The sequence below is a fragment of the Chelonoidis abingdonii genome, chromosome 2 (genome assembly GCF_003597395.2).
Source record: "Chelonoidis abingdonii isolate Lonesome George chromosome 2, CheloAbing_2.0, whole genome shotgun sequence".
Lineage (NCBI taxonomy): Eukaryota > Metazoa > Chordata > Testudines > Testudinidae > Chelonoidis > Chelonoidis abingdonii.
In genome coordinates, this window is record NC_133770.1 from 192650015 (window position 1) to 192660005 (window position 9991).

The 9991-nt window shown below is 42.2% G+C and overlaps 1 protein-coding gene across 3 annotated transcripts in view; it reads left to right on the forward strand.

The window, feature by feature from the left end:
• The first annotated feature begins 7219 nt into the window (after nucleotides 1–7219).
• The window catches only part of SLC66A2 (solute carrier family 66 member 2), a 97233-nt gene continuing 94461 nt past the window's right edge, over nucleotides 7220–9991 (forward strand). For all 3 annotated transcript variants that reach the window (XM_032801238.1, XM_032801239.1, XM_032801240.2), the window contains exon 1: nucleotides 7220–7567. In XM_032801238.1, the coding sequence (XP_032657129.1) occupies nucleotides 7365–7567 (203 nt within the window). In that variant the 5' untranslated portion in view covers nucleotides 7220–7364. The remainder of the gene's footprint in view (nucleotides 7568–9991) is intronic.

Consider the following 9991-nt stretch of genomic DNA (forward strand, 5'->3'; position numbering starts at 1 on the left):
TTACATATGTCAGGATCGGATTGGCCCCTAGCTCCATCACCTTCCAGGTTCCGGGTTGGAGCCCCCTACGTCAGCAGAGGCTGCACATGGCACGCTACTTTTTTGTCCGAGACAGGCTTGCATGTCTATATATGGCTTACAGGGGCAGCATCCAGCATGCTATTCCTTTGTTCATAATACACTTGCATTACTGTATACGGTTCTGGCTTATCTGGGCACGGCTTTGCTCTGACTGACAATTGGCCAGGCTGACGACTTGAGCAAAGGTTTAAGGTTATGACAACGTATACAGGAAGACTCACAAGTAAAACAGAGGCATCTACTATAGGTGCCGACTCCGTGGGTGCTCTGGGGCTGGAGCACCCACGGGGAAAAATTGGTGGGTGCTTAGCACCCACTGGCAGCTCCCTGCCCCACCCTGCCACCCCAGCTTGCCTCTGCCTCTGCCTCCACCTCCTCCCCTAGAATAAACCAGACCATCTTCTTATGATGGAGGTCTACCCTAACACTCTGGCTGAAGTTGGACTTGCAGCAGAGGGTTTTGTATCCAAGCAAGGCTGTTAGCACATAGCTGTGCCATCAGAAAGTACTTCAAAACATATCTTGCTTCTTAATATATTGAAGATGGGGTCATATTCACAAGTCACTGGGGCCACTGATTGTCTGACAAGGATGCTAACAGAAAGCTAAACACACAGATGTCATGGCAGCTAATAATCTCTGTCCAGTAGCATCCATTTAACAGTAGCTAATAGCCAGTTGTCTTTTGTCCAATCTGACCTGAAACTCTATTCCACAGAAATAGGCCTGTAGTTTGTGTGCTACTGCTGATTTTAATGCCAGAAAATCCACTTTGTGAGAATGGATGGAGTGGTAATACTCTGCAAAAACTAATAATATGGACACAACTGCTACATTCTGCCCAGGGATGTGCACAAGTGGGTGCAAGCAGGGGCACAGTCCCCAAATAATTGGTAGGGACACAGAACTCCTCCGGTCCCAGGGGAAGAGCAAACTCCTTCAGCCCCAAGGGCGCGGCATCAAAATCAAAAGCCATCAAATTTTTATTCCTGCGCACATTCCTGAGTCTGCCACACTTTGAAAAAACCAACCAACCAACCAACCAGCCAAAAGTGGCACCATGATGTAACTATTCAGAGACATTGGCCTGAGCCCTTCCAGGCATTTTATGTATTTCACTGTCCTAACTTCCAAAGTTCACCACGAACCTTTATGGTTGTTGATACATAGACAATTGTACCCAAAACTCAGGTGTAGAAAACACATTTAATTTCTTATGATGATTTAATTTATGGTTACCTATGGCAAAAGCAGGAGTCAGTAAAAATGCAATATAACTGAGACCACAATAGGGATTTTAAGGCAGGAGTCTGGAAGAGAAAACCAAAATAGTGGTGCAGTGACTTTTACATTTACTTGAATAAACATCCATCTTATTTAAATCAAACACAACCACTTATTTAGAGGCTCAGTTTAGCACGAGCTTCCACTCAGACCAAACCCCTTTTGATTCAGTCACATTCTTCCATATCCTTGGGTCCTAGTTTCGATGAAACACTTATAAAAAATAAAGCTGAATAAATATTTTTTGACTGAAAAAAAGTTACAAAATTTTCACAAAAGAATCCTTTCCCCCCTGCTTTGGTTAAAAAAAAAATCTAATTATGTTGAAGAACATATCCTGGGGGCATAGTAGGCTATAGTTATTTATTTTTACACACACACACACTCTCTCTCTCTCCCCCCTCCCCCCCAATGCTGGTTGAGGCAACACACAAGGGACAACAGTTGTTATATAAGCCATAGTAAATGTAGGAAGCGTCACTATTTCTCTCAATTCTCCAGAAAGGAAAATTAGAGGCATGGGACCCAAATCTGGGACAGTCTCTAAAAATAGTGAGAAAAGATGAAGGGAACTCTACCAGGGCATGAGTCTAATGTTTTTAGAGATACTGTGCAACCTCAGCTTTCTCTGCCTGAGTTTCCTCGTATGTATAGTGGGGATGATAAAACTTAAGGTTCAATAATGTTTGTGCACAACATCACTATATCTGATGTCCACAAAAAATGGAGTGAACAATAATAATTTAAAATAAAAGTCTGAGTCATTCTGTCCTCTGGGCTTGCTAATGCTTCTGTCTTGCTTAGATCCTGATCTTCCAAACACAAAGTATAGGCATTGCTTACTTGAGTAGGCCCAATGATTTAAATCAAGCTCCATGTGGGAGATGCATCTGCCTGGACAGTCAATAAATCACATTTAACTCACATGAATCTATTTCCCCATGTTAAGTATCCTCACATTTTGTTGTCAAAGCGTCTGAATTAGGCTATCTTGATTATCACTTCTTTTCTCTCTCTCTCTCTCTCTCCTGCTGATTATAGCTCACCTAAATTAATTAGCCTCTTAGAGTGGGTAGGACCACCCCCACCTTTTCATGTTCTCTGTATGTATATATATCTCCTTGCTATATGTTCATTTCTATGTATCTGATGAAGTGGGCTGTAGCCCACGAAGGCTAATGCTCAAATAAATTTGTTAGTTTCTAAGGTGCCACAAGTACTCCTGTTCTTTTTGCAGACACAGACTAACACAGCTGCTACTCTGAAACCTGTGATTAACTCAGTCATGATTAATCGCAGTGTTAATTGCACTGTAAAACAATAGAATACCAATTTAAATTTATTAAATATTTTGGATGTTTTTCTACATTTTCAGATATATTGATTTCAATCACAACACAGAATACAACATATACAGTTCTCGCTTTATATTATTATTTTTATTACAAATATTTGAACTGTGAAAATGATAAAAATAGTATTTCTCAGTTCATCTCATACAAGTACTTTAGTGCAATCTCTTTTATCATGAAAGTGCAACTTACAAATGTAGATTTTTTTTGTTACATAACTGCACTCAAAACCAAAACAATGTAAAACTTTAAGCCTACAAGTCCACTCAGTCCTACTTCTTATTTACAGTATCACCTGAAAGTAGAACAGGTGTTCATATGAAACTTTTATAGCTGATATTGCAAGGTATTTACGTGCCAGATATGCTAACCATTCATATGCCCCTTCATGCTTCAGCCACTATTCCAGAGGACATGCTTCCATGCTGATGACTCTCATTAAAAAAATGTGTTAATTAAATTTGTGACTGAAGTTCTTGGGGGAGAATTGTATGTCTCCTGCTCTGTTTTACCTGCACTCTGCCATATATTTCATGTTATAGCAGTCTTGGATGATGACCCAGCACATGTTGTTCATTTTAAGAATACTTCCAAATTTGACAAAATGAAAAGAAGGTACAAATGAGAGATTTCTAAAGATAGCTATAGCACTCGACTCAAGATTTAAAAATATGAAGTGCCTTCCAAAATCTGAGAGGGACGAGGTGTGGAGCATGCTTTCAGAAGTCTTAGAAGAGCAACATTCTATGTGGAAACTACAGAACCCGAACCACCACCACCAAAAAAGGAAAAAGAAAATCCACCTTCTGTTGGTGGTATCTGAGTCAGATGATGAAAATGAACATGTGTCAGTCTGCACTGCTTTGGATCATTATCGAGTTGAACCATCATCAGCATGGACGCCTGTCCTCTGGAATGGTGGTTGAAGCATGAAGGGACATAAGAATCCCTAGCGCATCTGGTACGTAAATATATTGTGACACTGGCTACAACAGTGCCAATGTCACTTTCGGGTGACATTGTAAACAAGAAGCAGGCAGCATTATCTCTTGCAAAGGTAAACAAACTTATTTGTCTGAGCAATTGGCTGAACAAAAAGTAGGACCGAATGGACTTTAAAGTTTTACATTATTTTTGAGTGCAGTTACTTTTTGTACATAATTCTACATTTTTAAGTTCAACTTTCATGATAAAGAAATTGCACTACAGTACTTGTATTAGGTTAATTGAACAATACTATTTTGTTTTTACAGTGCAAATATTTGTAATTAAAATAAAGAAAACACTGTACATTTTGTATTCTGTGTTGTAATTGAAATCAATATTTGAAAATGTAGAAAACATCCAGAAGTATTTAAATAAATAGTATTCTATTATTAACAGTGCGATTAATCATACGATTACTCACAACTAATTTTTTTGATCTGCGATTAATCACGATTTTTTTAATTGCTTGCCAGCCCTAGCCTAGATGGAATAAGTTGTCTTTTTGTTCTGTGTCTGTATCTACCACAGAGGGGTTCAGGTCTGTGACGAGGCACTACTGCAGTAGAAAAAATTACAATTATTGGGGTCTTTGATTGTAAACTTTTGGGGGCAGGGACTGTCTGTATTTTGTGTCTGGAACAGACCAAGCACAGTGCCAGTTTAAAGAATAATTTAGCTCTTCAAGAATAAAGCACTACCGTGTAAATAGCAAGTAATTATTTGTATTAATCTGGTTCATTTAGATGCATTTTCTAAAGCGTCTCCTTGTTATGATGGCAGCAGATGTTGCTCGGTGTGTTACAAGGAGCCATTGCAAATCTCACTCAGAAGTTTGTACTTTCCTACCCTGTTCATTCTGTATGGGCGCCGCACAGCCTTGTAAATAAAGAGACTGGCACGGGCAGTGTGCGCCCTGTTCCTGCAGAGCTGCGCTAAGCCGGTTCCCCGCGGCTGAGGTCGGCACCCCACGCATCTCCTGGGACACCACCTAGCTCTGGGAAGGGATCCGGTTCCCTCTAGGACCCAGAGGAAACAGACGCTGAGTCAGAGGGTGGGCCTTTCCCTTCATTGACGGAGGCGCTGCTGGTCATTGTGACATCACAGGAGCAGCCCTGAGGTCGTTGCGCTGCGGTTGGTTAATGTCACCCGAGCCGCCCGGGAGGCAGGAGCTGCAGGCGCGGGGCGTGCAGGCTTGGCAGCAGTGGCAGGAGCTGCGGGAGCAGCAGCACCCGGAGATGTGTGGCCCTGGAGGGACCACCGGGGCCCGGCGCTGGTGACCACCCCTAGGCGCGTCACTAGTGCTCTGGAGGGGGACAGACCCACGGTAAGACGAAACCGGGGGTGGGGACTCGCAGGGGGCGGTTCCAGAAGACTCCAGTCCGGGACGGGGTTTAAAGGAGCAGCCCCCTAGCTATGCTGCCCTCTGGGGGCGGAGGAGCTCTCTGGAGTTAGGGCAGTCTTGCAGACCCAGCAATCGCTGTCTCCAGAGCCGAAGTCACTTCCCCGGGAAGGGAGAGGATCTGAGGGGAAGGAGGCGTTTGTAACTACACCATAGACTGACTGTTGTTGATATACACAAGTGCTGCTGTGTTCTCTCCTGAACGGAGTGTGTGTGTGGGAGGGAGCGTGGGGCTTTAGTTTCTGCTCTCTGCTAAACAGCGAAGGCTTAAAAATGTGAAGAATGGGATCAGAGGAGAGGAGGATCAGTCTGGGGGAGCAGAGTCTCAGCCATAGGTATGTTGGGGTGTGTGTTAGGTTGAAAAGTACCCCCCACTATATAAAAGGAATTGAGGGTTTGTCGCTCCTGCTCCTAAGGAGAAGCCTCATCATAACCCCTTGGCAATATTTGTCATTGTTTTGGTTCCTAAGAGTAATTGTTTCGCCTTGCTTTGTTTGGCTTCTCTTCTATCTTCACTTCCCCTAATCTAATCATTAGTAGGGTAGTGGAGACAGGTATTTGTCTCCAAGCTCTTTCTGGCCTCTGTGTCCTGCCCCCAGTTCCCAGGTTCCACCCAAAGTGAGAGTTGCGTTGCATATTATGTGTAAAAAATAGAATAGATCACAGGGACCCTCGTCTTTAATGTGGAGGTCTAGACTACAAAAACTATATATTTCAGCCTTGTGGTCTATGTGAAATGCCTTTGATCCAGCTTCCAAAGGAGGAGTGTTCATATCATTCACACTGCTACACCTGTGGTTCTCAACCTTTCCAGACTACTGTACCCCTTTGAGGAGTTGGATTTGTCCAGGGGATCCCCAAATTTCACCGCAATTAAAAACTTCTTGCTTACAAAATCAGACATAAACATACAAAGGTATCACAGCAGACTGTTGCTGAAAAGTTACTTGCTTTCTCATTTTGTCTGTATGAAATGTTTAGTGTGTACTAATGTTGCTAGTGCTTTTTATGTAGCCTGTTTTAAAACTAGGCAAATATCTAGATGAGTTGATGTACCCCTTGGATGACATCTGTGTACCCCCAGGGGTATATGTACCCCTGGTTGAGAACCACTGTTCTACTTGATAGGCACTGAATGAACCACAGAGACTGAACTTTCTCACTGCTAGAGTTGGTCTTTTCAGATCAATATTGAGGCACACTGACAAAGCCATGTAGAAAAACTTATCCTGGTGCTGTTTGTGTTCTACTTATTTTGTTGTTAAAAAATATCAGTCTCCATCCAGGGCTGTCAAGTCACTCTCTTTCATAAGCATTACACACTGGTTTAACAAGGCCCCAGAGCGCCCTAGTGCAAGAATAATTCAGGGGACCCCCCTCCCTCATCCTGATTCCAAAATACACTCTGCTTTAACTCCCCCACAGCCCTATTCGCAGCCCCCTTGTTCCCTAGGTCTCTCCAGCCCCAGTCTAGTCTCCAGGCTCCTCTACCTCCCCTGTTCCCATAGCCCTAATCCAGTCCTCCCACCCTCACCTCTTGCTTAGCTTCCCTCCAGTTGCCTCATGCCCCCCCCTACAGACTCACAGCCTCCTCTCACTCTCCACCAGTTCTGATCCAGTGCTCCAGCTCTCCCCAATCCTCCTTCAGTCTTGCCCTCAACTCCCCCAGCCTGGATCCAATCCCCCCCACCCCTGGTTCTTTTACCTCCACTTCCCTGATTGCCCTCCCCTGTGTTTGGCCCCGAATAGCCTCATGGCCCCTTGTGCAAGTGCACCATGTGCACTATTATAGCCACGTCACTGGCACTAATTTTATACGAACGATGAAGTAAACAGCAGGAAATGCTTTCTATTAATATTGGAAATCAAATAAGGTTGAACACAAGCTGTGTTGTATTTATTTATTTGTATTACTGTAGCACCTGGGAGTTCTAGTCATGGACCATACAACTCCATATGTTTGACCACTTTGGCTATCCCAGGCTAACTTGCGACACTGGAGGCTGTGGCTCTGACCTGATCATAGGCATGTGGGGCTTGTATTCCTGTTGTCAGATGATATATTTACATTTCCCTCCCACTTCCTTTTTTTTTTTTTTTTTTTTTTTTTGTTACGGCTGTGCAAGGGAGGAGGGAAGCATGGCAATACATTGCACCGGCAGGACTGTGTATGACTAAAATCAACTAAGTCCGAAGAAACAGTGAAAGGGAATCCCTTGTCAGTGGTTGCCCTGGTACTGCACAGCTTTGTTTTTCCTGGCATGGAGGCAGATGGCTTGGAGTGGCTGGTGGTTCCAATGCACCAGCTGGTTTCCTGGGGTGCAGCTGGTGCAATGGTATTCGGAGGTGTGGTGCCATACATCCCCCAGTACAGAGACATCAAAAGGACACAGAATGCAGAGGGCTTTTCAACCTATGTGTGTCTAGTATTATTAGTAGCAAATATTTTGAGAATACTCTTTTGGTAAGTTGGTAATTATTTTTTATTCTGTTAAAGTGTTTTTTCTTTTTCTCTCTAATTGATTACACAGCTTGAGATGTGAGGTCTCTGAGGATGTAATATTTGGTGGGACCCACCCTTTAAAGATGTGAAACCAAATTCAGTCTTGGTCCAAGTGGATTCATGTGCATCAACTTAGAGCTCATGTACCAAATTCATTTGTCTCTTGTGTCTTCCTGACATAGTTATCAATGTTAATAAGCTGCATTTCAAAACTTCAAACTCTTAAGCTAACAGTGGATGCTAACGACAAGCCCATACCTAAAGTAGTTCAGAAAAATCTCTTCCTTTCTTTCTGCACCCTCATCACTACCCTACAAGTTGCTCCATGCAGGTAGGCCTCCATTGAAGTCAGTACAGCTCTGCTCAGGCAGACTGTGTGCCCTCATTGGCTTCTGTAGGGGTCTGCCCATGGAGCTCCTTGCAGGATTAGAGCTCAAAATTTAAAGATCCGCTCTTTAAAAAGCAGCCTAAAAAGAAACATGGAGGTTTTGGAGGATGAAGCATATGAAGTTTTAAAAATAACATTTAAAAGCAAATTTTGCTCTGAAATCTAGGTTTTGTTTTTATCAACCAATAGTCCTGTCTCATGTGTGTTTTCCCCCCTACCCCACCATGTAGAAATGAATGTTACAAAACTGCAGAGGAATATTTTTTTTTTAACTTGGCCACTGCAGCATTAGGAATGTACAAGAATCTAAAAGTGAAATAGATGAGGAGATAACAATAAGAATATTGGAAACTATTCTGAGAACAGTTTGACTAATGGAGCAATGCTGGTGGTCTGTGGAGAGCTGACCGATCCTGTGCTGGCTCCTCCTACCGGTTTCCAGTTGCTTGTAAAGATCCACAGGATCTTAACTGCAAAGAGCAGCCTGGACTCGAATAAAAACATCTGCAAGTCTGCTGCTGCATGAGTAGAGGAAATGGGTTGTTCTTTGGGACCAGAGTTAGCAATGAGATGTAGGGAAGTCATCTGTAGCATCAGAACTGCCTGTGGGATTGGAATTGTACTTAGAGAGGAATGGCGAGAAGGGGAGAAAGCATGCGGAAGAAAAGAGGCTCATGTGGTAGTGGAGAATGGGGAAAGAAAGAAACTAATGTGCAAGGGAAACAGAGTAAACAGAACTGTGAGCGATGGGGGGGGGAAGTGAAAAGCCAAATTAGACAGTATTTTTTTTTCAAATATGTGAAAATACCTGTGACGACAAAGAGAGTTAAATATACATAAATACTTCACTGTTCCATGCTTACATCATTAACAGAGAGATGCCATGCAATTGCTTGATTAAGAGGAGGCCTGTAATACTGAGGGAAAAAATGAGAATCCCTAATTTTTAATCTATTTTAAGTGCTCGAGCTACAAGATAGGTAAAGAGCATAAGTAAAAAAAAGTTAAAAATTTTTAAACTACTTTCAATTTAAAAATTTGTTCATCTTAGAGAGTCATTTGTAAAATGGGAAAGGAAACACTTTTTTTTAAAATATATTTGTTTCAAACTAATGATGTCCTTTCATGCTATTGTTCTCTTGAGTGTTTTACATATTATGACAATTTCTCTGATGGAGTCTAGCTTTGTGTCACTCTCTGTGTTCTGATCTTGAAAGCCCCTGCATTGTTTTAAATTGCTTCAATTGAGTCCAAAGCGCAGAGCCAGACTTCAGAATGCTGTCACAGCTATCAAGTTAGTGTGGCCTATAAATAAAAGTTCAAATTATTTGACATAGCCACCCGCACTGGGTAAATACTACCGGCTTGACCTTGCAAAACCTTAGGGTTCTAATTCTTCCACCCTCACTTGAAATGAATAGTCCCTTGCTATGCCAGTAGTTCCATTGAAATACAAGTTAGAGATGAAAAGATCCATATACCGTTCTCTATAAAGCAACTACCATGATACTATGGTTTTAAGAGGATACCTCACACAATGAAAAGGTTATGGCATCCATGATATTGTAAAATGTTCTGTGTAATGCCAAGAAAGTGTTTCTTTGGGTGAATACAGTTTTGAGGCATATGAGTAATTAATGCACAAAGCAGGATTCAGTTTTTAAAGGTACTCTTGTGTTAATCATGTCAGAGAGCAGCCAGTAATTCATTCTCTCTCTCTCTCTTTGTTGTTAAGCATAGTCATTTTTTTTTTTTTATAGTAACCTTACTGCTGATGTCACTTTATGACCAACTGGGGCAAGCTCAGTATTTGAAACAAAATATGACTGGGTATAGCCACTAAAATTTATGATTACTCTAAAGGTGTATATTGATAAGAGTTCATGGGAATGATAAGAGGTGGTCCTGCTTTGAGCAGGGGGTTGGACTGGATGATCTCTTGAGGTCTCTTCCAACCCTAATCTTCTGTGATTCATGGTAACAAAAAAAAAAAAAAA